The sequence below is a fragment of the Rhineura floridana genome, chromosome 16 (assembly GCF_030035675.1).
Source record: "Rhineura floridana isolate rRhiFlo1 chromosome 16, rRhiFlo1.hap2, whole genome shotgun sequence".
Classification (NCBI taxonomy): Eukaryota; Metazoa; Chordata; class Lepidosauria; order Squamata; family Rhineuridae; genus Rhineura; species Rhineura floridana.
The window spans coordinates 30,779,056-30,807,019 of NC_084495.1; the positions used below are offsets into that span (position 1 = coordinate 30,779,056).

General features: G+C 42.6%; 2 protein-coding genes across 3 annotated transcripts; one reads left to right on the plus strand and one right to left on the minus strand.

Moving 5' to 3' along the window:
* Window positions 1–1,561: 1,561 nt before the first annotated feature.
* On the minus strand, window positions 1,562–12,392 carry TMEM185A (transmembrane protein 185A). 2 transcript variants are annotated; one of them, XM_061598780.1, is made up of 8 exons: window positions 12,144–12,392; window positions 9,718–9,861; window positions 6,751–6,927; window positions 6,130–6,337; window positions 5,287–5,370; window positions 3,854–4,030; window positions 2,988–3,111; window positions 1,562–2,847 (listed from the first exon to the last, which is right to left on the minus strand). In XM_061598780.1, exons 2-8 carry the CDS (start codon window positions 9,765–9,767, stop codon window positions 2,603–2,605), a joined length of 1,065 nt encoding a protein of 354 aa, XP_061454764.1. In that variant the 5' UTR covers window positions 9,768–9,861; window positions 12,144–12,392; the 3' UTR covers window positions 1,562–2,602. The 2 variants fall into 2 exon arrangements, with proteins under 2 accessions (XP_061454764.1, XP_061454765.1); XM_061598781.1 differs by lacking the exon at window positions 9,718–9,861 and having other exon boundaries at window positions 12,144–12,390.
* Window positions 12,393–13,930: 1,538 nt separating this feature from the next.
* Window positions 13,931–27,845, plus strand: IDS (iduronate 2-sulfatase). Its single transcript, XM_061598805.1, has 9 exons — window positions 13,931–14,674; window positions 16,542–16,678; window positions 17,628–17,805; window positions 17,923–18,011; window positions 20,156–20,356; window positions 21,377–21,547; window positions 23,047–23,173; window positions 24,231–24,404; window positions 26,904–27,845. Exons 1-9 carry the CDS (start codon window positions 14,563–14,565, stop codon window positions 27,389–27,391), a joined length of 1,677 nt encoding a protein of 558 aa, XP_061454789.1. The 5' UTR covers window positions 13,931–14,562; the 3' UTR covers window positions 27,392–27,845.
* Window positions 27,846–27,964: the final 119 nt, after the last annotated feature.

A 27,964-nucleotide genomic window follows, 5' to 3' on the forward strand; every position in this document is an offset into this window, starting at 1 on the left:
TTACACTATTAGTCAAAACCATGCTGATAAGGCAGCAGCAGGCCTATTAAAAATGATACTAGCTTGTAGAGAGCTTCAATAAGGAGTTCTAGAACATCACAATGAGACCTATCTTGTGCAGGTGTGACATCACAAAATGAACTCTGGTTTCCTAGCAAACGAGATCATAATGACAGGACAAGGTACTAAACTGAGCAGCATTTATTACATCTTCACTAAACAGGAGAAATTAGGACAAAGCTTACCAAACATTTGTCTTAAAATATGCATCATAACAGCATACATATTGCCCTTGAATTTCAATGAGGGCACAAGGAAAAGTACATTACTTTGCAACTTTAAAAAACACACAAAGTTTGCTGGGATTTTTTACTACCCTTGGATAAAGCTTTTACTTTATGTAGTGTATGAATAATAAAAAACTGAAAAAATAGTTAACTGTGTCATCACTAGCATTGTGTATAACAGTTCAGAACAAAATTTGGGTGCCATAGCTCCAGAAATGGGGGTTCTGTTTGGCTGATCTTTAGTCTGCATTTCTGTAGTAGGGAAGAATAAGCCAAGGACCTACCCTTCTTGCATCTTCAAAAGAGAGAAGGAAGCCTGTTTGGACTGCTAGGTCCTATTTGTTACCCTGTGTAAAGTAATTGTACTGCCTCGTTTATCAGCAGCTGAACCACAATTCAGGGATAAAGGGCCAAAGAATACTTCAGGTCCTCACTCCCAAGTACCGTTCCCTTCACCTAATACCATTTAATTATTATATACACTTAAAATAAACACTAGATGTATATTTACCATTGGATAAATATGTAACTACATGAGAGAGATGCAAATGTACCACCTGGGGAAGAGGAACTCTGTTTCTGTGGCACTTAGGAACAGGTGGATAGGAAGCAGCTTTTCACCTGAAACTCTAGTACAGGCCTTGCTTGCACTGAATTTCTTATATTTGTCAAACTTTTTTCCCTAAAACGATGCATGCTGATTGCTTCTAGTATTTCCAATTTTATTGCACAACTATAGAAACAATGGCTTGTATTAATAAGTGCCATTCCACCATTCAAGTCAAGGACTGTTTCCAAGCTAGCGAAAGAATATTGCATGAGCAGAGTGACCCCAAATTCAAATAATCTCTTCCGTTTGCTCAAGATTTCACAAAGCTTTTGTGTCTGATAGTGTAACACAACACCCCCTTGATATAGTGTGGTATTCTATTGCAAGAAGTTTTCCACAAGAGTTCATGAAATAGCACAGATACATTTTTGCTTTCTGCTCACAGTTTTTGGACCAAGTATGAAAGGGCTTTTTAGCTGAATTTTATTACTATCACCATTTAGAAACTATATCTAGGGAATTCCCATATTATAAGGAAAACGTTTTAGAAATATAGCCTACATAAATATTTGTCTTAATTTAAAACCATAAAGTTAGCAAGCAGAATATGGCACTGTATCACAGACACTTCCAAAAATCCCACGGAAATCTGGGAGTTTGGAAGTATGCCCATGAAACAATGTCACTTTTATATGACTATGCAGAAAATAAGTTCAGCAAGCAATACAGGAGAATGCTTTATTGAACAGCCAAAAATTGGGAGAGTGAGAAATAGATCACCCAGCAGCAACATTTTAACAAAAGTGGAAAAGCAACTTCTCAAAAAGACAGTCCCCTCCCCTTCCCTCTACACACAGTACAAAGACTGCGGTTATTTACACAATCATTTACATACCTTTATCAAGGTAATTTGATCCATTAACAGAGGAAGAACCTTTTAAGTCCTACCTGAGAATGTGTCTGAAACATAATGTGCATGGTTTAATAGAGAAATTAAGAGGCAAAGGAGCATTCTGATGTATCACCATGTGGCTGTGGTACTTTTAACAGAAATGGAAGCCAGGTGTACAGATTAACACAAAATGTCACTCATAATAGATTACACATTTCATACAGCCTTTAAAAAAATACTTTTACATATTTATACTGTACAGTTTTTAAATATATTACATTGCCAAAAGTTCATATAAATACTATACAGGTAAGCTTTAAACAAAGCTTTGAAGAAAGCTTTGTTCAAACAAATCAGCAAGATTCACAAATAAAGACATCTTTTCTACTTCTGACACATCGTGGCTGCAATCCAGTCCACGGTTACATATGTGCAAAGGCCACTGATTTCAACATGCCTTGTCCATGTGCAACTATGAGCAGGTTTGATGCTTATGTATTGAAAATGCATAATGATACTTTGGGAAAACTTGTGTTTTGTTACTAATGAACTCTACACTGGTTCACTGCTCACAGCCAAGCAAAAAGTAAATTCTGTATGTAGATCTGATAAGATGATTTCCATTTGTGAAACTTACCGCAGCTATTGCATTCTCATTGATTTTATTGGCATGGTATTTTATATGCAATATATGGAAACGCTCAAAGAAATACTAAAACAGATCTTCATTATCTACAATTCATTAAAAGCACAAATTACTATCTGTAAACAAATGGAGGCATGAGATAAAAAACACATTGGCCACTGATTCCCAGTCGTGGTTTAATGGGGAGGAGTCAGTCTTGGCTATGTGCCACATGGTTGAGTTCTTTTTTAATCTGGCATATCAATGCTTAATTTGGGAGGTGGTATAACATATTTCCCAGGACTCTGGGTAATGACCACTCCAGTCTTTTTTCGAAAAGTTGGAGCTATTTTGGGAGGTTCTGGGACAGGAGTTTCTTCTGTTTCCTCATTATCTTCATGATGCAAATCATAAGAAATGTTGCCATACTCCCTTAGGAATGGGAAGATTTCAAGTAGAAACTGACAGAAGTCTTTGCGAATTCCAAACCACCCTGTACAAACAAAGAGTTGAGAGCTTCAATCTGAAATGAAACAGACTAAAAACCGAACAAACAACCCAACCCTTTCTGCTGCACATAAGACATTTCAATACAAGAGGAACAAGGAGAGAGCTTCTCTGCTGAATACTTACAATGATTGCCTCCTTTCTGTCCAAATGTTGTTGCCATTAAAGTTATCAGTGAAAGCCAGAGAGGAACAAATATGGGTATATATGAAAATGTATTGTGTCCATCCAATCTGTGCACAAGCAGGATCTAGCAAGACAATTAAGTAGTATCAGTTTCATGCTTTATATATCCCTCTCTCTTAGGACCCAAGTTAGGAATTATTTAAATGCCCTAGGCACCAAGCTAACAGGCAGTTGAGTATATATTTGAAATTCCTGGGTATCAGCGTAACCATGACCATTGGATTTTTCCAAGTTTGGTTGGAACCCAATTCTAGATATAATCTGACACCCACTGGTCTCCTAGGGCTAGGTACCTTTTTAGCCAAGTCATGTTTCTGTTTTCCAGGAGGTCTTCTTAATCACAGTTGGTACTGGGCAAAGTATTCTGACAATCTCAGTAATATTTCTAGCGCTTGCAGCTACAAATACAGTCTGACAGTGTGTGGGCAACATGTGGTGAGAGCTCCAAATTAAAAAAATGCAGCAGGATATTCAGGCTTTGCAAAACTCTGCAACTAGCAGAAGAGGAAGAAACTATGCAAAGCAGTTATGCACAAGTGTGTTTGGCATGTGAGATTTATACACACCACAGAATTTAGTTTATAATATTTTCACATAAATAGCAATGCAGCTCTAGAAATGAGACATTTAGCTATTGCCCCTAATACACAGCCACCTTCCCGTTTTCTGTTAAAATGATTAGATTCAGAATAGCAACAGCATTTGCAAGTGTGACTGCTTCTAAAAAGGCACACAATTAAGGAACAGCTAACAATATCCCAAACAGCATCCTAGCCTCACAACATAAAATGATAGTTTTTGCCTACTTCAAAGGTGAGTAAGGGAACCACGATTGTCATCCAACTGATGGCCATTGTTATGTGAGTCCTCCTTTGCTCAGCAATCACATCCATTGAGCGCAAGAATAGGACTGACCAGACAATATAATAGAGTACAACCAAACATAGAAAGGACATCAGGATCCACAGAGGGACACAGACAACCTGGAAGTAAAAGGGGGGGGCATTTTCACATATTCAGAAAAGCTGCACAACCTCCCTCCGGTATCACTTCAGAAATTTATCATTACTTTCTAAAATCCTATCTGCAACCATCAGAGTGAAGATCTTCTAAAATAAAAATGGATTCTTTGCCTTCAACTGTAGTCATTTGGCAGACAAGGCTACCTCAAAACACATGGTACTTGGGCTATAAAACTACCTCCTTGGCTTACCACAGTTTTAAGAAGCTTTGCCTTGGCAGTACTACATTCAAAGAAGATTTATTCAAAAAGATACACTTTATTTCCTCCAAGTTTATAACTTAGCTAAGAATTTTTCCATGTACCCACATACTAGAAAGTTTGGGGGGGGGCAGAGAGAATATCCTGTAGAAACATGAATGAATCTGGGAAAGAAGCCAATTTCACAGAGGTTACAGCAAATCCAAAAGTGTTTTTTTTTTAAAAAAAAAAAGTGGTATAGTCTAGTTTCACATGTATTACTTCTGAAGACTTATTCTGAAGTGCAAGAACTACACCACATACTTTTCTGAAAATTTAAGAAGACCTTTAATTTGTCCTTCTTGCTACATGGTAACCCTTACAGGATCTTACTAATAAGCAACATGGCAGTCTAAACCTCAGTTATTTTTATTCAGTTCACACCAATATATTCCCCAAGACTATCTTCTGGATGAAGCATGTCTGAATCCTTTTTGGTTCATCAGAGGTTCTCCTCTGAATCCTCACCACCACCTGGCAACCAGAAAGAGTCACAGCATCGTGGATATAGAATGCCCTCCCCAAAGAAACGTGCTTGGGGGTCACTTCTATTTATTTTGGGCAATAGGCAAAGACGGTTTGCTTTTAATTTGCCAGGGGATTCCTGTATGTTTTTAATTGCTAGTTATAGGGTGCTATATAGCTTTAGTGGGTTTTGCTGCAGCTTCTGTATTTTCATGTTTTTTTTTTATTTTACTGTATTTGTTTTTAGGTTGTATATCACCCTGAGAATCCTGTTAAGGAAGGGTGGCTTATAAACTGACAAAACAATAAATACAGAAGGCTCACCTACCATTTATGATGTATCTTAAGGTCTGTTAGAGCAAGTGGCCAATTTGCTTTGTGGATTATTGCTCAGCTTTCCATGTAAGGCACAATTAAAAAACCCATTTTCCTCAGATAGCCATCATAATTAGTATTTGCATAAAGATCTTAAAGCTTTGAAAATAGCATTAAAAACTAGCACAGTTTACATACAAGCCACGGCCACTTGATAATTTCATCCAGTCGAAGTGCAATAAATATGAACTGTAGAATATTGACAGAACACAGGATTTCCAGCTAGAGAAGAATAAAAGCAGGCATATCAGAATCAAATAGATTTTTCTCTAAAGAATGCTAAAGCAGGCAATGATATCCCATATAATACCTTGCAACTGTATCTATAATTTTTCAGCTGAACAATATTTGGCCCTTCATGTGTGATTGGATAATATAATTAGTGGACCACCACAAATAAAAATATAAACAGATGGTCTTCAGCTACTCTAGCATATAACCACTGTCACACAGACATGGTTTGCACATCATGCTAAGCCAAACCAAGAATGAGCAAATGAGCAGGTTCCTGAAAGAAGATTGAGGCTCCTCCTCTGGTCTTGCTGCTGTGAGATTATCTCGTTCCCGACAAGCCATGAGCTGTACTCAAGGTTTGTTCTATGGCTTTATGTTCATGGTTTGTCTGGGGCAGATAAACCATGAGCCCAGGCTTGGATGTAACGCTAAGACACACTGTGGCTTAGCTCACAGCAGCAGAACTGGACAATGGAGAAAGCAACCACAGTAATCTCCATGGGAGCCTACACATTTGCTCATTCACTTAGCCATGCTTTGGCTTAGCATTTCATACTAACAGCACAGTGAGAGACACATACAACTCATAATATCCATTTTCCGAAAATAGCTTTACAACATTTGAAAGAAAACTTCTTTGCAAGATAGAAATGGGGGGAAAATCAATTTATAAACTGAAATAATCAACCTCCCCCAGCAGCCTTCACACTTATAGTATGATTATCAGATGCATGATGACAGTCTTACCTCCAAAGATCTGTCATGCCGAAAGCCCCATACGCAAGCTGCAACTGACACTGGAGACACAAAGAACAAAGGCATGAAGACTAGAAGCCAGAATCGGGTTCCTCTCTCGATCCCATCACAGACTAGCACTTCAAACATCAGCAGTAACAAGTGGATGCCTACTGCAATTAACATGGCTTTGAACTCCACACATGTTTCGCCTTCTGCTCTAAAGAGGGGCAAAAAAGCATATAACACATTATGTTAGTTGGACAATACAACTTCATCCAAACATTCATAGGCATTTGACTTAGCCTGGTGTCTACATGTTACTCATATTTGACGTGAAGATTCTATACCCCTCAGGGGAAGAAAACATATTTCCATTGTGTTCATGGAGTGAATACAGACAAGTTACCAAGGGATGATTGCTTAAACGCCCCCCCCCTAGTGAAACTAACTGCATAAAGGACTCATCTTTGATTACAGTCATTTATTGAGCTACATGACTCCTTGAAAGAATTATGAGAGGACGAAGCAACAGTGTCTACAAAGGCACTCTCAGTGGCTACACCACAGAACTTGAATTACCACATGAATTATCCCAGAAATTTACACACACACAGAGCTTATTACCCTTACCGATATTGTGGATTTCGTGCCCACACTCCAGTTCCCACTGAGGCACCAACAATAACCATTAACTTCCACAGCCATATTGGAGCAAACACTGCCCAGTAGCTCCACTGAATCTTGTCGTCCAAACGAAGAGAAAGCAGAACGGAGAACAGCAGCAGACAGGCGTAGATAAGAAATTTGCTGTTAAAAAAAGGGAAAATGAGAGGTACACTGTTTTGAGAAATGTAGGTTAGAAAGACACACACAATATTCACATTTCAGAAAAAAGGTATCAAACACATTTATATGAACACAGCTAACATACTAAATTGTGGATATTAGGTCTAACAACAGCTATTAGTCATGGTGGCTACAGGATCTAAACAGTATTTTCTAGGAAGCAACTGGTCTGTTTCCTTCACACTCCGGTTATGAGTTTTGCAGAAGGTTGCTTACTGTAGGAATCAGGACAGATGGACCTTTAAATCTGGTTCCAAATCCCAGGTAGAGATCTTTCCTAGTCCTACTGACAGAAATCCTTTAGAATGGAGATTCCATGTACCTTCTCCATATAAAGCATGTGCTACTTCTGAGGTAAAAAAAACACTAAAACCACAATTTAAGCACCACCTTAATGATGTAGATAATTCCACCTTTATAGGACTGGTGAAAAAGATCAGGAGCCATGATCAAAAGCTACTTGTAATTCAGCATCACAGAAATTTGTGTAACATCTATCCAAAGCAGTTTCTTCTCCTCAAATTAGGTATGTTTTCCTTAGTGATTGGCATAATACTGAGCTATTACACCTAACTGATGAACTGCTTCTAAACATCAACTTCAAGTTTTATCTATGCAAGAAACTTTCCAGACTCTTATGGCACAACTAAATACTACAACACATTAAGCACAGCAGCTGTTTCATTACACGCTACAGCATACCTTTTAGCTCCACAACTGAACACACCCCTTTCTCTGTTTCTTTCCTGAAGTGGCCAATCACTTACATAAGAAAAGTTCTACATTGCCTTTAATGTAGTGTTTGTACTTTTCTCAGTAAAAAAGCTTATTAGCAAAGAGCACAGTCGTCTCTCTCCAACTGCTCCCACTGGAAGCTCACTTAAGACCAAACAGCTGCCTTCAAACTCTAATCATTCAGTCAACATGATCAAAGGAAAAGAGATTATTAGTTAGGAAGCAGATGCTTACAGCTTTACAGCTTTATAGATAATGAAGGCTTGATCTTCTGAAGAGTTGCAATTGTAAATAAGTGTTTAAAGTTTGCGGGGGGGGGGAATACCAGCATAATATTGCAACTTATCCTTGGATTTAGTTGAGCGGTTGTCATGGTGAGTGGGCCTGGGATACTATGCTGGTGCAGTTAGGTGGACATCGACCAACTGGGAGAGGCCATCATAATCTTATGTGTCACCATGCTGAAGTGGCATAAAAGTAGATGGAAAGTGATTGTAGCAAGACAATGTCCAGGACACACACTCAATAGAACATCCTAAAGACATTCTGGCCACAAAAAGAGCCTCACATACTTTCACAAATCTGTAAGTCAAATATGTCCAGTACAGCAACATAGCATAGCAAAATATGTTCCACATTGGCTGTGGCCAGTTCAAACATATTTGTGTAGCTGTAGTATTTTGCTTTGCTGTTTCAGCATATATAGCATTTACAAGTAATATAAGCAAAAGGAGACCTTGTCTCAAGGCACTTCTATTTTTAGGGCATGAATTTTTGCTCTTCTAGGTATCTAAAGAAAACAAACAGGGTTCCAAATATGCAGTGTTAGTCTGCCTGCACTTCCAAAAGCACAAAAAACTTCAAAAAGATATAAAGGGAACTCACAAAAGAATGAGCCTTCAGGTGCAAGGGCAATGACTCCATGTGCAAGTAGTACACAATTTAGACATTTTGTAATGACAGGCTGAGGAACTATCCCTGTTCTGTTTGGTTCCAACAACACACCGCAGCTATCTGGCAGTCTATGTCTAGCACAATAAAGACATACTTGGGAAGCTTCGCACATTACTCTTAAAATGCCCAGGCATGTTCTTAAAACTTAAACCAATTAGTTGATCTATCAAAACTCTTGCTACAAACAAAGCTACTTGCCATAGGGCTGCAGAGCCAATCAGGCTAGACACAATTCTCTTACAAATAGTGAAAATGAGAGGGGATTATTTATGGTGCATATGGTGACATGAATGAGAGTTCCTTGACTTTTGTAAAAAAAAACAAATGCAAGCAGGAAACTCCTTCAGGAGAACCCCTTCCTCCTGCTGGGAGGAAGGGTGGGATATAAATCAAATAATAAATAAATAAAATAAATAAAAGATTGCCAATTAGCAGGATCTTCTTCCCCTCTACAGGAGCAGGAGGAGACCTTTCCTAGCAGGAGTGTCCCAAATGATCGCCATCCCACTTCTGTTTTTGAAAATTGACCTCCAATGGAATATTAATTTGCTTTTCAGCCTGTCCCATCCCAAGGATTTGAGCAGGTAATGATGAGTCATAAAACCTTATTTGCAATGAATTAAATCTTCATTTTACCTTGTAAAAGAAACATTTTTAAAACCCAGCTCTTACCCACACTACTCCAAACTTTCCTCACACTACTGGCATGACTCCTATTCCATATAAGAAACCTTTCTGGTGTATTATTTTCTCTTTTTTCTCTTTAGAAATTGTAGCCCTGCACCAGGGCATGTCCCAGAAATAAGAGATATGGTGTGATGTGCAAGCTAAGTGACAGATCTATCAACATATCTTAGCCATAGCAGCCACATGGATCTTCTATATACGGAGATTGAATATTAGTTGTCAGAAACAGACAAGGGAGGGCTACTGCCTTCAAATTGTGCTTGTGGCATTCCTGGAGACATCTAGCCACTGATGGACACAGGATTACCCAAGAAGTCCCAGCCTCAGATCTCACCTCATTAAGTTGTCTTAGGCTGCAATCCAATACACACTTACCTGGGAGTAAGTCCCCTTGAACCCAATGGAGCTTGCTTCTGAATAGACATGTACTGGATTGCAGCCTTAGTCAAGTCTCTCTTTCAGCTGCCTCACTCATATCGACATTATGGGGGAATCAGAATTCTGGCTCACATAGCAGGGCTATTGTAAAGAGTATCAAGGTAAACAACAGTGAACTACTTGAAAAAGCTATACAGTAAAAATCACTAAATGGCAGTAGCTACACCTACTCATTCACCCTATAAGGCATAGCACAGCTTTGATTTAAGCTCTAGCCTGGCAGCTATGAAATAAATAAGACATTCCATGCAAGTGAATGAGCAGACTGGCAGAGGAAGAATGGAGCACTTCATCTGCTGTGAACAGTACAGAAACCAAGCAGGCTGCCTCTTCTCTGTACTCAGTACAGAAATGCAGCAGATGTTGGAGGAAGAATGGAACTCTGTTCCTTCTCTGCCAGTGTAGCAGACAAGCATGGCCTTGGATCAGGCTTGCCTGGGTCTCAACCAGGGCCGTGGAGTCGGTACAACCTTTGACTCCGACTCCTCTATTTTGCTACTGTCCGACTGAGACTCCGACCAAAATTGCTTCCAACTCCACAGCCCTGGAAAGGGCTGTAAATGTCTTTTTAAATTGGAAGCTCTCATAGGAGCATTTTTATCGCTGCCTGAATATGCGCTGATCTTGGCATCACAGCATTTGTCTTCATCTGGGTCCTGTGTCATACACCGACACATAAAATGTTTTCCATCTTGAGTTATGGTAAAATGCTCAACTACAGCTGACTTCATGGGAAGCTTCTTTGACGTTTTGAATTTATATTTTAAAAAATTTGTCAATCAAAATTTATTTTGAAGCCGGAGTCGGTACATTTCTACCGACTCCAACACAGACTCCGACTCCACCCAAAATTGCTTCCGCCTCCGCCTCCACAGCCCTGGTATCAACCTCCCAGCCTCACTCTTCCTCAAACATTTGCACTTTGGGAGGGCAAAATTGGAACTCCGTGCTCAACAACTACTAACCCAGAGAGCTCTAAAGAAACTCCAGCAACAGTACAACTTTGAACATCAGATGACTACATGGAGTAACTTGGTGTGAACTCTTAGGAGGAAGATACAAATGTGATTATATAGATAGGTAAAAGATAGACACTGATCCCTTGTACCAGTAGTGGAAAGCTCTTTCACTCACACAGGTCTGGGAACCCAACTTTCTCCAACCCCACTGTACCGACTATAACCCTCCATGCCATATCCCATGGAGTCTCCCAACACTCAAGTGTGGTTTTTTAGGGGACTGAAGTAGGTAAGAGAACTGGTAAAAAACCGAGTGCCAAGCCTTACACATGTGTAAGTATTACCTACTAGCAAAATACTACCATTGGTTATAACCAAGGGAGACACTCCTTCATGTCATCCCATCCATGCTTAAAAGGAACTCACATTAGTAACATAAAAACATGAGCCTTGCTGGATCACACCAAAGGCTTATGTAGTCCAGCATCCTGTTCTCCACAATGGGCAACCAGACGCCTATGGAAAGCCCACAAGCAGGACAGAAGAACAATAGCTTTTTCAACTCTCCCAGCAATTGGTATTCAGAAGTAGTAAACAGCTAATGTGACTATTAGCCACTGAAAGCCTTATTCTCCATGAATTTGTCCCATTAAAATCTGTCTCAAACTGATGGCCATTGCCACATCTTGCAGCAGCGAATTCAGCAATTTAGGTATGCAATGCATGAAGTAATACTTCCTCTTGTTTGTTTGTTATTGTTTGTTTCTTACATTAATATCCCACTTTTCCTCCAAGGAGCTCAAGATGGTGTACGTGGTTCTCCCCGTCCCATTCTACCCTCACAACAGCCCGGTTAAGGAAGTTAGGCTGAGAGACCGTGACTGGCCCAAGGTTACCCAGCGGGCATCATGGCTGAGTGAGGATTCGAATCCTGGTCTCTCAGGTCACACACCGCCACCCTAACCACTACACCACACTGGCCCTTGTGTTCTCCAAATGCTTCCTTCGAGTCTAGATATGCTCCTTCCCCTATCCTTCTAATCCACCTCCCATAGGCTCCGCCCAGCACCAACAGCTACTACTTCTAAAAGCCCCATAGAGCCTCCAGCTCCAGGGGCAGCATACCTTTGAATAGCAGATACCTACCCAAATACTCTGTCCTGTGCTCCTAGGAGGAAGGCATATCTATCTATCTATCTATCTGACAGAAGAGAAAGAGACCAGGCTCCTCGCAGTTTTATGCCCGCCCATACACACGTTTAATGGGACCCCGCCCCCCACTTAAGACGGCGTCTCAGATACTTCCTTTGCGCCCAGAGGCGCCTTGTTCCCAGTTCCTTTCAAGGCCCTCTAACACCCACCCACCCAGTTGCCGCTTCCAGGCCCCTTTCGGCCTTCCCTTACCTAGGATTGAAATCTTGAAACAAGCCCCTCAGGTTCATGGCGCTTCCCCTTCCCTCGCCGCCGCCGCCGCCGCCGCCGCTCTTTCACAGGGGACACATCACGCGGCCCACACCACAGACAAACCGCCGCCTAAGCCGACCATCCGCGGCATCCCCTCACAGCGGCTGGGCTGCATTGCGCGTGCGCTGCGATCCAAAACCACGCATGCGCACACTCAACGGAGGCAAGCCTGGCTCCGTCCACAGAGTTCTTCTTCTTCTCCTTCCACGCCCACCGAAAGCTTCGAGTCCCGCCCACTGCCGCCGCCGTAGGATAAAGGAGTAGCAGCGAGCATGCGTGACAGTCAGGCGACTGCTTTGTCGGCACCTTCGAAGTCCTATTGAGTGATTGGAAGGACGCTTATTTTATTTATGTATTTGTTCGATTTGTTATCTACTCCCTCTGTCCTCTAGCCAGACAAGCAAGGATTATTCTCAGTTCAAGGCACATCTCAGAGGGCAAGAACACTCCTGAGGACCAAATAGAGAGGCCTGGAGGGCCACATTTGGCCCCTGGATCCCTATCCTGATCTTCTAGAAGAAGGGTGGAGAGACCCTATAGCCCCCCAGTGTTACTGAGACTCCAGTTTCCATCAGCCCCAGTCAACATGAACAATGGCAATTGGAGCCCAACAATACCACTTAGCCATTCTTGTTTAGCCAGGCATTTGATGGCTGAAGGGCAACCTGAAGATCGCTGATGAAAGAATGTTATTAACTGTATTTCAGAACATTTTTAGCTACGCTTCACAATATTTTTAACTATGTTTTATAATTTTTTTAATTGCAATTGTGTTTTGGATTGTTTTAGTATGGTTTTTTCCTTATTAAATTGTTTTTGTATATTATTTATTACATTTATACCCTGCCTTTCTTCCTGATAGAAACCTAAGGCAACTCCTTACCCAAACAGTATCCCATCCAGGCACTGACGAGACCTGACCGTTTAGCTTCAGCAGGGAGCTAGTCTTATGTGCCTTAAGAACACAGCCTGGGCTGTTTGCTGCCCTGGGCTACTCAGGGATGAGAGAGCAGGTTATAAATTCCATTTATTATTATTATAGGAGCACAGGTTCCCATTCCTGTTACAGAAATTAAACACTGGAGACTAAAAAGGCGTAAGTAAAGGTGTAGGCATCCAGGGTCGCAGGGGGTTGTAGACCCGTTACTTTTGGGGGGTCAGTGTCCCAGCCAGGTCCCTATGTATGAACCAATCAACATGAAAAGGAGAGTGTGTTAGCCACTGAGAAGCGTCCTTGTTCTTTCATGCTGATTGGAGCCAGTCAGAGTGAAAGCAGGTTAGTCAGCCCTGAGAAGACTCTTCTCAGTAGTTAACACACAGCCTCCCCTTTCATACTTGTTGACTCCTAGGGATATCTGTTGTTGTGGAGTGTGGACTCTTGAAATGATAGAGGACAACAAGGGAGACTAGGGAAAGTGGAAAAAGCAGCCCTGCACTTGTGAATTTGCCACTACACTACGGGGGATAAGTGACTGATGTGTTGGTTCACTCCGCCCCCAGCGCTTTGAAAGTCAGAAGCAAAAATGTTACATGCAATTTGGTGGCTGGCTGTATCCCAAAGGGGGGGCACTTTAAAATAAAGTGGAGCGCAACAGGTTGCAGAACAACGTCTGGGCAAATCCTGCAGCAGCTGCCGCCGCCGCCGCCGCCTCTTTTGAAAGGGCGCCGGGTCCGCCCGTGCAACAATTCACCTCGGCCTTAGTTCAGCCCAGGGCGAGGAGACAGAGCGCGCGTGCGCGCTTCTTCCGCGGAGTTTAGGGTTGTCCCGAAAGCAGCGGAGGAGGCGTCGCAAGCGCAGGCTCGCCGACTAGCGCGCACGACGCGCGTCCGGGGTGCAGAGAGTGCCTACCCGTCCAGACCCCATCTTCTCGCAGATCACTGCAGAAGAGCCCCCAGCCCACTCGCAAGCCGAGGATGGGCAGCACGCATGTGCTCCTGCCTCTCTCGAGGTCCAGTCCCGGCGGCGATGGTTCCGGCGGCGTGGTCCCCCGCATCTCATTTCTCGGAGAGAGGAGGCAGGGGAGGAAAAAGGAGGAAACGCAGACGTTTGTCTCCCCGGTGGCCAAGGCGGTCTTCGTGGCTCTTTTCCTCTTTGCCATCTTGCTCATTCTCTATGTGATCCGGATGTGCCGAACTGCTGAAGACTCTCCACGGTGCCCTCCTCTAACCCGCCGCGGCTGGCCCAAATCTCAGCGGCCACCTCCGGCTCAGCCTCTGGAGGGGTGGCGCCCCGTAGCACCTCCCCGCGCTCGTTTCCTCCTCCTGGGCCGAAGAGGGAGGATCACGGGAATGCCCGTAGTCCCCCTGATTTTGCCTTGGAAGGGAGCGTCGCTGATCCCGGCGGAGAGGCTCCCAGGCAATGGGCCCGGAGCGGCAGGCGCGAGTTGCTGCCGCTGCGTTCTGGCTCCTTTGCGCTGTTGGGGTCTTCTTGGGCTCCGGAGCGGCTGGAGGACGCCCCCGTCGGCCCTCAGGTGCTCCTCTCAGGGGGCGGGCGGCCAGAAGAAGAGGTTTAGGGGGGGTTGCCTGCGTAATAATGGGGAGGGCGATCTGAGGCGCCGCGAGGCGACTGGGGGATGCGCAGGGCCACAACCTGTCGCTTGCAAAGAGTTGGGCAGTGAGGCGTGTTTGGTGCTCAGGACGCTGACTGTGTTCCCCGACCTGGTGCCCACCGGATGTTTTGGACTACAACTCCCATCATCCCTGACCGTCGGCCGTGCTGGCTGGCATTGATGGCTGTTGTGGTCCAAGAACTTTTGGAGGGCACCAGGTTGGAGAAGGCTGCTGGGGCGGGGAATCGCTTTAGGACGCACGAAGTTTTGGTGCCTGCAAGGAAAGTTAAGACAACAAAAGCTGGTAACAAGATTCAGGTGTCTTGAAGCTGATAAAGACCTACTGCATGCAGAAGCTAGAGTACCTGGAGGTCACTCTGGTCAGCTGGGGTGAGGCGACCACCCCAGGCAGTTGATTTTGGGTGTCATGAGAGGGCAGCAAATGGTCATATATGGAATTAATTATTCTTTTGATTTGCAAGGGAGGGGGAGACCTGCCGGTGGGTTGCCAAAATTACTCTGACCACCCATTTATTTATTGTATTTGTATACTGCCCCATAGCAGAAGCTCTCTGGGCAGTTTACAGTAACTTTACACCAATGGCTTCTATGCATCTTGACTGGGTGAAGAGCGAGCACCAAAAGATCAAGGCTCAGTTCCCATACTAGGATATGGTTTCCTGTTCCCAGTTCCTTTTAACTAGTTCTTAATTCCTCATTTGCATGGAGTTGTATAACTAGCTTGCATGGGCAACTGAGACTCCCAAATCCTCAAAGAGGCTTTCGGCTATCCTGTATCATGCTCCTTCAAGATCAAGCAACTTTCTCCTTGGTGACGTGTTAGCATTCTCCCTTAGCAGGTGCTGTTTTCATGGCACTTTTCTTAAAACATGAGACCAACCCTTAAGAATAAGGAACTGGGATGAACTAAGAACCAAATTTAGACTGGAAGATTCCTTATATAGTGTTTGAGGATAAGGGCAGATCAGGGAGAGAATGATCGTTTGAAGGCTCCCTCTGTTTCAAGGCTGTACCAAATAGCCAATGTTTGCTTCATGTTCTGATTAGACTGATCTGCGTGCCAACAATGATGGAAAACCAAAGCCTTATTACTTTCTTTAATTTTTAGAGTCTCTTCCATCTGCACCCCAGGCTCAAAGCAGTTTACCAGTAGAATTTTACAAAATCACTATTAGTAAATACGATCAAATTCTTATGGGTTGATTTACTACATTTCTTCCCCACCTTCCAACAGCAGTGCTGTAGGTGGTTAGCAAAATATGTGGTTAAAAATACAGTATAAATACTTCTAACCAGGAAATGAAACAAAACTGCTATAATGTTGCTAGATTAAACTACCTTACGTGAAACCCAAAAGCAAATACAGACAGGGTAAAGTGAGCTTTCTTGACTAATGTATTCAGCAGCCTTTTTGCCAATTATAATCAGGGAACTATGCCTAAATATACTTGGTCAGCAAAATCAGATAAGGTTATAATAATCCTGAAATTGTATTCTTTAAGCTCAGCACGTTATGTTTGAAAAGTGCAATTTTTTTCTGCAATCATTTTGTAAGAGCGTCTAAATATCTCTTAAGTAAGTTTCATGATGTTAATCCTTTAAAATGGTATTATTCTACATGGCATGCTGATCTGCTGCTTGTTTTTAATAGGATTAAGGAGTTAAAATTAGCCAGAGAGAAGTTCCACTCTGGTCATTGTTTCCCACTTAGGCATTGACTAATGGTGCTATTTCTCCCCCCCCCCCTTTTAACTCTTTGGCTTTCAAGATGGCATGAATGTTCTCTTCATCATTGTTGATGACCTGCGTCCCTCACTGGGCTCTTATGGCGACACACTTGTGAAGTCTCCAAACATCGATCAGCTGGCTTCACACAGTGTTGTGTTCCAAAATGCTTTTGCACAAGTAAGCAACATAACCCACTGCAAAAATTTAGGGATTACTAAACTTTTATCATTCCTTCTGTTTCCGATGTTCAGTTTGTGAGTTTGTCAGATTATGTAGGCAAAATGACACCACTTACTTACAAGAGGCAGGTATCAGCAGCTCGGGGGTGGGAGGAATGCCATGGTTTGTAGCAGTACAAACATATTTAGAAAAAAAAATATCCTAAGTGTGTTTAGGAAGCCCAACAGCCTAATGAGAACTACACATGCTTAGTGGCTATTGAATGCTGTCTGACTATTGGGGAAAATAAATGGAGAAGTGGAGCTGGAATCCTGAATAGGGATCACTACACCACAACATTTTGCTGCAGTTGCTAGTTTGTTTCCATGCAAAATTCAAGATGCTGATGCGACCTTTTTAAAGCTCTGCATGCAGAGCTGAGAACTGGGAACCTGAAGGAACCCTACATCCGCTTGCCAGTGCTCTGAGGTTGCCATCAGAAGGACTCCTTCAGGGGTCCTCACCATCAGGTGGCATTGGGGACAGGTCCTCCTCAGTGATGGCACCTTGTATATGGAAATCTCTCCCCAGGGAGACTCGCCTAGCAGCTGTTTTGCTATCTTTTCAGACTGGCAGCAGTTGTTGCAACCCTTGGCCTAATTTCATGCTGGTGGTAAGGAAGGGAAAACTGGGAGGAAAAAGGGTGGTGCAGAGAGGGAGAGAGAGAAAAGGGGTGCCACATCAACTGCTGACTGTAGCCCTTGTGCTCCCCGGCAGATTATCCCAACGGAATTTGGCCCTTGACAGAAAATAGATTCTGCACCGCTGATCTCTCCGGCAGAGATAGATCTTTCTCATAAACTGCAATCTGGTCTTTTTACTGGAGTTGTTGGGGACTGAACCTGCATACAAGGCATGTGCTCAGCCACCGAGCTACGGTCTCTCTTTCCTCTCCTGTCCTCTTCAGCAAGCTGTCTGTGCCCCAAGCAGAGTATCATTCCTCACTGGCCGGAGACCCGATACCACCAGGCTCTACGATTTTAATTCCTATTGGAGAGCGCATGCGGGAAATTATTCCACGTTGCCACAATACTTCCAGGAAAATGGCTACATCACCATGTCTGTAGGGAAAGTGTTTCACCCGGGTAAGCTCTGAATCAGAGTATGAAAGTACCAGATCTCTTGAGAACTAGCTTTTCTGCAAGCCAAACAGCCATTAAGAGTTTGGTGACTGAAACCTGTGTTTCTTCTGCTACTTTCAGGGATTTCATCAAACCATAATGATGACTATCCATACAGCTGGTCCATCCCGGCTTTTCATCCCTCTTCTGAAAAATATGAAAATACAAAGGTGAATGGACTCTGTGGCTGATTACTATTATTAGATGGATTGGTATACATGGGTTAGTTCACAGAGATACATAAGCAACAAAAGCTGCAGTGTTATGCCTACTTGCTGCTGCTGCTGCTATTATTGATTAGATTTGTTAGTCAGTTACCTGAAGGTCTCCAAGTGATTTACAAGTGTTTAGTTTTTATTGTTAGTCTCTTAATGTTTTGATGTTTACATGGTCTGCTTTGTACGTCGCTTAGAATGGCTGACAGTTCAGCCAGATAAGCGACTAATAAGTCGAATAAATAAATAAATAAATACAACACTGTCAAAAACACAACTAAATACATTATACCATAAAAACAGAACCAAAAACAATCCCTTTAACATTTAACCTAAGAGTAAGCCTCACTGACCTCAGTGAGACCTCCGTCTAAGTCAGCATATATAGGATTGCATTCTTGGACAGCTCTCTACTCCCAAGGACCTTACACTCTAATGCCAACAGTGGGCATTTTAAATTTAATTACTTTGGAGTTTAATAAGTGTTGGTTTTAGCTTTTGATTTATTTATAACTAGATATTCACTAGAAAAGACAATAATGCTAGGAAAGACAGAAGGGAGCAGAAACAGAGGAAGACCAAACAAGAGATGGATTGATTCCATAAAGGAAGCCACAGACCTGAACTTACAAGATCTGAACAGGGTGGTTAACGATAGATGCTATTGGAAGTCAGAATTCTAAGACACCCACCTCCCAAATCATTGCAGTTTTGAAAGGTTCAGTTCACCATCTTGATTCAAAATGGCACCCAATTGTATCCAAACATAGATGAAAATCCGCTCCTTGATCTCGGGAACCATCATGCAAAATTTGTTTACAGTGTCTTAACTAGTGTCCAAAAGCATAATGAACAGGCAAACAACTTTTGAAAATATATAGTACATTGATTATAGTTGGTTTAGCATTTAAACTTTGTACTGTGTATTGTGTTTTTTTAAATAGTTTGTAAACGACCCACAGAACTAGAGTATATGGGTGATATAAAAAACAAATGAATGAATGAATAAATAAGAAGATTTTTAATGGTGATGTCTCCAAAACATAAATTTATGTTCAAAGCAGCATACAAATTCAAGTGGGGGAAAGATGGATATTGAGGAGGGCTTTGAAGAAAGCGGGGAGATGAGATGCATAGGAAGAGGACTTTGGTAGGGTATAGGGGTGTATTTTACAGCAGCAATCAGAATGGTGGTGGTGGGGAGATGAAGGTACAGAAGGCCCTCCCAGTTGCCCAAATAACCTTTAAGCAATCCACTTTGTGGTTGGCAGTGCTTTAAGAAACGAAAAGCAAGCAATCTTGGAGGCATCCTTGCAGTGTTGCAAGAGAAAGGGACATAGGAAGGTATTATTGTCTATCTAGCCCAGTATAGCAACACTGATTGGCAGCAGCTCTCCTGGGTCTCCTCAGCTCTCCTGGGTCTCCTCAGTCCTACCTGGAAATGCTGTGGATTGAATCTGGGACCTTCTGCATGCAAAGCATGTGCTCTTCCCCCAAAGGTGTATCCAGACAAGATAAAATCACTTAAAATTAACTGTAACATCAGAAAACTAACTTAAAATGCCTGTTGAAATAACAAGGTATTCACCAAGTGTCAGAAGGTCCCAGGCTATGGTCTGAAGGCATAACAGGCTACCATCGTGCTGAAGCTAAGCAGGTCTGGGCAAATTTGGTCAGTGCCTGGATGGGAGACCCACCTGGGGAACAATATGTATCAGCCTCAGGTTCTATGATGAAAAAAAGGTGGGGTATAAATATAATAAATATATAATAATGTCATCAGGGGAGGGTGCCTGTCTGATCTCAGCTGGGAGAGAGTTCCTCAGGTGTGGGCTCACAATATTGAATATTATGGCTCTTGGTGGATATGAACCATGAATCTGAACCATGGGAGACCACTACAAGTGGCTCCCCCGAAGACCCCAATGATCGGGCAGGGATATAAGGAATCAGGTGGCTCGTAAGGTATCCTAGACCCCAGATGTTAAGAGTCTTGTAAATTAATGGAACGGGCTTGCATTGATCCCAGTGGGACTTTACTTCCTTGTGATTTGTTTATGATTATGGTACTCGTCTCAATGGCTTTTTTTCCTTTAAAGGTTTGCAAAGGAAAGGATGGAGAACTTCATGCCAACCTTATTTGCCCAGTGGATGTTGCCGAGATGCCCGAGGGGACCTTGCCAGATATCCAGAGCACCGAGGAAGCGATTCGTTTATTGAAAATTGTGAAAGAAAGCAGCAGCAAATTCTTCCTCGCTGTTGGGTATCACAAACCTCATATTCCGTTCAGGTACCCTCAGGTGAGGATGTTTGAATAAAAGAGCCCATCTGAAAGAAGGATACAGTTCTAGACAGTAGATCATTTGATTGGTCAGAAATGGTTTGGTTGCTTGACCAGAAAAATTGGGATTGGGGAACTAGATCTAGTTGGTGGCCAGATACTTATCTCCCCCAATCCTGTTGATCAATTTTCACAGGTGGGTGGGGCACCCACCTGTCAATCACCTGATGTCACAATGTCATCAGGTAACCTGTTTTCACCTGCAGCATTTGAAATTAAACTGGCAGATTCCCCACCACTAAGTTAAATAACGGTCAATTATTTTTAAAACATTAAATTTATTAAAGCAACAACAAAGATCAGTTTTTATTCAGAATTTTTAAAACAGGAGTGGGGAACCGCTTTCATCTGGCAGGACAGATAAAAAAGTGGCCCATCCTCTGTGGAGCACACTTGACAAGTGGGCAGGTTTGCCCAGATGTCAGTCTCCTGATGTCAGGTGTCTATGATCTGCCCAGTTGCAGCAGTGCTTTCATTGGGAGCCAAATTTAAATAGAATTGAATGCGAGCCAGGGCTATAGAAGAACAATCGGGCACACTCTAAGGTCATAGCTCAGTGATAGAGCATCTACTTTGTGTGAAAAAGGTCCTGAGTTCAGTGCCTGGCTTCTCCTGGTAGGTCTGCGAAAGGCTTCTGCTCTGAAACTCTGGAGAGCCACTGACCATAAGTGTGGACAATATTTCATGGATGAATGATTTGACTCTGTATAAGGTGGCTTCCTATGCACCTACGATATGGGGAAAGGCAGTCAGTAGCTCCTCCTTTCCTGTCTGTGCAATTGCCATCTTGCCAGAGGGTAGGGATTCTTCCAACTTCTCAATAAGGAGAACTCAGCTGCTGTCACATGCTAGATGTAATGTGTAGCCTACCTGTAAGAAGCATTGCCGAAATGCAGTGGGAAAACCTGCAATCTGCCGCCCGTTCCAACACTTGCTGTTTGCAAGCCTTGAAATTGTTCTTTTGAAATCTTTGCTCAAGGCATTTCTCAAATTATACCCCTTGGAAAACATCACACTGGCCCCAGATCCTGATGTTCCTAAAGGACTCCCTTCTGTGGCATACAATCCCTGGACAGACATCAGGCGTAGAGAGGATGTTGAAGCACTGAACATCAGTTTCCCTTATGGGCCGGTTCCAGAAGACTTCCAGGTAGGTGGTTGATGCCCTTCCTCAGCAGGTGAACAAGCTGGCTGCAATGGTGAAGAAGAGGAGCAAGTCCAGGGGGGCTCTTCGGCCGATGCGTGAAGATGCTGACGCTTGATGCTGGTCCTGGATCTGCCTGTGATGTGAGGGTGGGGGAATGAGTTTTGGAGTGCATCTATAGCTGGCACTTGGGGAAAGTCAACATGTGGTTTGCGTACAGCATTAGTGTGGGAAGCCAACCTTTACCTCTAGGGTGTTTTTTTTTAAGTAACAAATAAGTCTGGAATCTACAACAGGCATGGAGGAGCCTGTGGCCCTCCAGATGTTGTTGGGGCTACCACTCCCATCATCACTGACCATTGGCCATGCTGGCTGAGGATGATGGCAGTTGGAAATAGTCCATCCATGTGCTTGTCTAGTCATATAAGTCCTCAAAGGCCACCAAACATTTGCAAAATCCATTGGATATGCTTATTTCATCACCTGCACCTGGTGAGTCATTTTCTCAGAAATAGCTATAAAAAAAGACTTTCTAAACCAGTTATCCAGTTGAGATGTCGAGGCATCTTTCCAACCCTGGGTCACCACCAATCTTGCAGCTGCCAGCAACTGAACAATTAATGTTCTGCAAGATATGTCCATATTTCAATCATCAAATACGGAGAGCAGACATAACCCTCTAAAAACACCTCCCGACCAATAATGAAACTTATCTCTTTAACAACCAAATCCCAAAACTCTTCAGTATATTTATAGTCTCAGAGCATATGGAAATAAGTGGCCCTATTCCCCGCAACTCCGCCAACAAAGGGGAGAACTCAGTCACATAAGACATACAAACCAGGGTTAAATGCCACTGGTGAGCTACCTTCAAAGAGTTCTCTCAAGACTGAGCGGAAGGGATACAATGACCAAATCTTATTCCATTGGAATGGATCAATATCCAATCCACAATCCGACTCTAAATTTGTCGAAGACCTCCAAAAGGAGAAAACAGCACCTTTTAACAACAGAAAATATAACTTGGAGGCCAACCCTTTATAGCAATCTAGGATGAGTTTCTAAAATGGTTGCAATGTTCTATTACTCCATGCCTTCACTTCCGTTAAAGTTATAAAATGGCTAATTTCTAATGTGTAACCTTGTAGACAAGTCACCAATTGCAATTCAGTCAAAGGGCTGTCTATTTTTTTAATTGCTTAAGAACCCTACAGAAAGTGACTCCTTTGTTCTGCTTAATGCAGGCATGGGGAACCTGTGGCCCTGTCCCTGGACTCCAGTTCCCATCAACCTCATCCAACATGGCCAGTGGTTAATGATGTTGGGAGTTGTAGACCAACAACATCTAGAGGGCCATAGCTTCCCCAAACCTAGTTTAATAAGGTGGGCAAGTAAGTTGTAAGCAAATCTTCAGTATGAAAAATAGCATGAGTTCTTACAAAAGCTGTTTAGCAGACTGCTTAGCGGTTGGAAATCACTTCTTGTCTTCTGATGCATTTTTGTAGCGGCAAATTCGTCAGAGCTACTTTGCATCCATCTCTTACCTGGATGTGCTGGTTGGGAGGCTGTTGAATGCACTTGATGACACAGGGCTCTCTCATAACACAGTTGTAGTGTTCACTGCTGACCATGGTAAGTCATCTCTGTTCTTACAGACAAATCCATGGGTATCAGTGGCTAGTAGTCATTAAGGCTGTATACCTCTGAATACCAGTTGCTGGGAATCGTGTTGGGAGAGGGCTATTACACTAAGATCCTGTTTGTGAGCTTCCCAGAGGCATCTGCCCACTGTGAGAACAGGATATGGACTAGATGGGCCACTGGCCTAATCCAGCAGGGGTGGTATTATGTTCTTAAGGTGAATAGGTATCTTCTTAAATAGCATAGCTTCCTTTTACCAGGTCAGACTGTTTGCCTGTCTAACCCAGGGGTGGGTGGCCCTCCAAATGTTACTGGACTACAACTCCCATAATTCCTGGTCATTTGCCATGCTAGCTGGCAGTTCATGGGGTTTGGAGTCCATCAACACCTGGGGGGCCACAGGTTCTCTACCCAGGTGTATAACTCTGATAATAGTTTTGTTTATAACGTGTATAACTTGAGAGCCAGTGTGATGTAGTGGTTCGAGTGCTGAACTGGGACCTGGGAGATCAGCGTTCAAACCCCCACTTAGCCATGAAGCTCAATGGGTGACCTTGGACCAGTCGCTGACCCTCAGCCTAACCTACCTCACAGGGTTGTTGTGAGGATGAAATGGAGAGGGGAAGAGCCATGTACACAATTTTGAGCTCCGTGGAGGAAAGGTGAGATATAAATGTATTAAAATAAATAAATATAAGGTAGCTTCCTGTGTTCCTATATCACCTAGAGAATTTTTTTTTATTAGGCAACTAATAAACAGAATTAGTAGATGATAAAATTAACAAATCATTTGTGGCTTGAAAGGAAAAAAAATGCTGGAGTTTGGCAAGAGTTCACCGCGACCAGTTGAGTGGCTGTTTACAAGCCTGTTTTAGTGAGATCTGAGACAGTTTATTTATTGATTTATTTATTTATATCCCACCCTTCCTCCTGGCAGGAGCCCAGGGTGGCAGTTCATTAAAAAACAATGGCTTCTGCTTTATTATTGATCATTAATTCCCAAGATGGAGATAATGCTCATCAACCAATGATTCTTGATCTTGTCTAGGCTGGTCACTGGGCGAGCATGGTGAATGGGCAAAATACAGCAACTTCGATATTGCGACCCGCGTACCACTGATGTTCTATGTGCCGGGAATGACTGCTCCCACCTCTTACCTAGAAGAGAAGCTCTTTCCTTTCATTGATCCCTTCACCCAAGTTTCAAGCTCTGTGCCCCAAGGTAATTTTTTTTTTTGCATTTATTAATAGCGTAAAAATTAGGGCTGCAACATTTAATTGATTATTCAGTTAGATTAACTGATTCTTTTAAAACAATACTTTGTTCTGCTAAAAAGTTGCCCCAGTTAATTAAGCCGCAGGTTTTTATTTTTATTATTTTAAAAATACTAGTACTTTTATATTAACACTGCAGATGGTGAGTGCTGTTTTCAGGGGCATTCCACTTTCTCTCTTGCAGAGGAAGGTATCTCTCTTCCAAGACAATGACATAAGTGCACCAATGAAAAACAAAGAAAGCTTTGTGCTTGGTTTCAAAATTATTATTACTTATTTATGCATATTTGATTGATTAATTGATTGACTCACTGACAGCACAACCCTATGCATGTCTACTCAGAAGTAAGCCCCACTCAGTCTAATTGGACTTAACTCTCAGGTAAGCAAGTACAGGATTGCAGCCTAAGAGTCACTGGGTGACAGTCCTAAATAAAATGTGATTTGCTACCTATTGTGTTGTATATGTTATTTTAAATATGTCTCCCTCACTTTTTGATTCTCGTTCTCAAGGTGTTGTGCAACTATTTAGAACAATATCACAGTAAAAAAAGAGAGATGGAGACCTGGTATTAAAACCTAGAGGAACATAGCCATAAAACTCACATACAACCCCATAATTACAACCCAGTAACAATAACAGCAATAAAGTTCAAATAGTGAAAGAACATAGGAAACTGCCTCATACCATGTCAAACCATTGGTCCATTTAGCTCAGAATTGACTGTACTGGCTGGCAGTCAGGATTTCAGACTGGAGTCTCTCCCAGCCCAGTTTAGAGATAGCAAGTTTGGGACCTTCTGCATGTAAAGCAGATACTCTTCTATTGAGCTATAGCTCATTTATTTATTATTTGATTTATGTCCAGCCCTTCCTCCCAGCAGGAGCCCAGGGCGGCAAACAAAAGCACTAAAAACACTTGAAAACATCATAAAAACAGACTTTTAAATACATTAAAACAAAACAACTTTAAAAACATTTAAAAAAATAGCTTTGAAGACATCTGGAGTTATACATCTGGACCCTCATTGGAAAAAAACCACATACGTATACTCTGTCAAATCAAATCAAATCAACTTTATTGCATGTAGCCATAGGCCTTTGCAAGATACAAAAGAGATTACATAAATAGACAAATGGACTCCATAGAGGATAACAAGGGTACAGCTTACAGCAGGAACGTGACTAATAAGGTCTTGATGTAACTCGCCCTCAGCTTCCTAGCAGCTTGGGCAAAGTTGGCCACTGAAACTGTTACTTGCTTATAGTTGTCAGCTAAAAGATCTACTATCAATTCCCTGGGGCATTTCCCCCAATATGAGCGAATGTAGTGGGCCAAAAATTTCCTTCTGGGGTCCTCGTGCAAGGGGCAGTATAAAAGATAATGAACAATATCCTCTGTCTGGTTGCACCCAAAGACGCATCTCCGCTCTTTCTACCTCCCATCAAGATAGGCCGAGGGCATCATTTGGAACCTCAGTTCCGTGAATGCCCTGCGTAGATGGGCATGCGTTGGGTTTTAAAAAATATGTCTGCATTGTTGGGTTTTAAAAAATATTTTAAATATATGGTCTATTATGGAGATTCTTCTTTAGTCCTTGACACTTGCATCCGTGCAAATCCAAAATTTCAGGATTGACACAACGGATTGGTCTGATTACTTTAGACACCACTGCCTGGTGGCATTCTAGCAGCATGTACAGTGAATTGAAAATGCAGCGAACACATAGAGAGGTGAAAATCCAATCTTCTGACCTACACTTGCCCTTCCCCAAGTACGCTAAGTACCCAGGTTTTGTTTACTCAAGTGCTGTTGAACTTCTTCAAATTCTACAAAGGCATAACACTAGGATATAAACAGAACGCAGCATATAGAAAAGAAAGTGCCAGTCAAATGTATGGACAATCCCCCCCCCACGCTGTTAGCTTCTAAAATCTTTGTCCCATGCAATCTCCTATCCCTAAATACACCCATAAACCATAAATGTGACAATATTTACGATAAACAATTATCGTTGTACGTTTCTGACCTGGGAAATAGCTGGTTGTTCACATCAATATTTGAAACGAAGGGTAGCCAAATTTCTAGAGCGTGGGCATTCTTCTCTCTTTTGCCTCTCGCCCAGCTATGATCCGTTCAGTTAACTTGCCCATAATTGCAAAGACCCAGGATTGACATAATCATGGAGTTAGAACAGGAAGCTTACTTGACATCTATAGCTAGGATCCCCAGGTTTTTATTGGCATAAAGCTGTTTCTGAGCTCAGAGATCCAATTGATTTTTTAAAAGGCTTAGTCATATAAATATCAATTTTTCTAGAATAAGGTTACGTCTTAGACAACAGGAGGTGCTTGCATTTCTTTTTTGTAGTATTTAATTTTGATCTGCTGAACAATTCGGACAGCCCCTAACGTTCTCCTTAATTCCCCCCATCCCCCAATCTAGGCAAACCCAAAGAAATTGTTGAGTTGGTGTCTCTCTTCCCAACGGTTGCTGAACTTGCTGGATTAAAAGTCCCCCCGGAATGTCCCCAGCCTTCATTTCACGTCTCGCTCTGTACCGAGGGGCAGAGTATGGTTCGTTACTTCCCATCCATCAATGGAGAGCAAGAAAACAACACTGGTGAAGGAAAGGGCTCTGATCCACCTGTTGCTTTCAGCCAGTATCCCCGTCCGGGAGACACACCTGAGTGGAACTCTGATTTGCCAGCACTTAAAGATATACGCATAATGGGCTATTCCGTACGTACTGACGACTACAGGTGTACTCTGTGGCTTGGGTTCAATCCCAGCAACTTTACAGTCAATTTAAAAGACATCCATGGAGGGGAGCTGTATTTTGCAAAGAGTGACCCACATCAAGATCATAATAAGTACGAAAGCATCACGCACAGCCCCCTTGCCGCAAAGCTTTGCAAGCCCTTGGAGCACTGAATTTGGGATTAGTTTCCTGTCTGTAAGACTTTGCTACTCAGTGATGGAAATGGAAAATAGACTGCCTTCAAGTTGATCCTGACTTATGGTGACCCTATGAATAGGGTTTTCATGGTAAGCGGTATTCAGAGGGGGTTTCCCATTGCCTTCCTCTGAGGCTGAGAGGCAGTGACTGGCCCAAGGTCACCCAGTGAGCTTCATGTCTGTGGGGGGATTCAAACCCTGGTTTCCCAGGTTATAGTCCAACACTCTTAACCACTAACCACACTGGCTCACTACTCAGTGATAGGCATGTTATTTATATAGAGTGCTTTGTGTTATACACAAAGTGGTCTCTTGAGGGATATTTGTCTTTGTACCAAATAGTTTCAGACATGCTGTGTTCTTGGCTTTTTTTTTTTAAAAAATGTATTCATTATTTCTTAATAAACATGCCCTCCTTTTCTTTGACCATTGACCAACATCTCTGAACTTGTCTGATCTCTTTTTAAAGGCATCTAAGCTAGCGGCCACCATTTACGTCTCGTGGCAGTGAATTCTTTAAGTTAACAATGCCTTCTTTATTTCAAACAG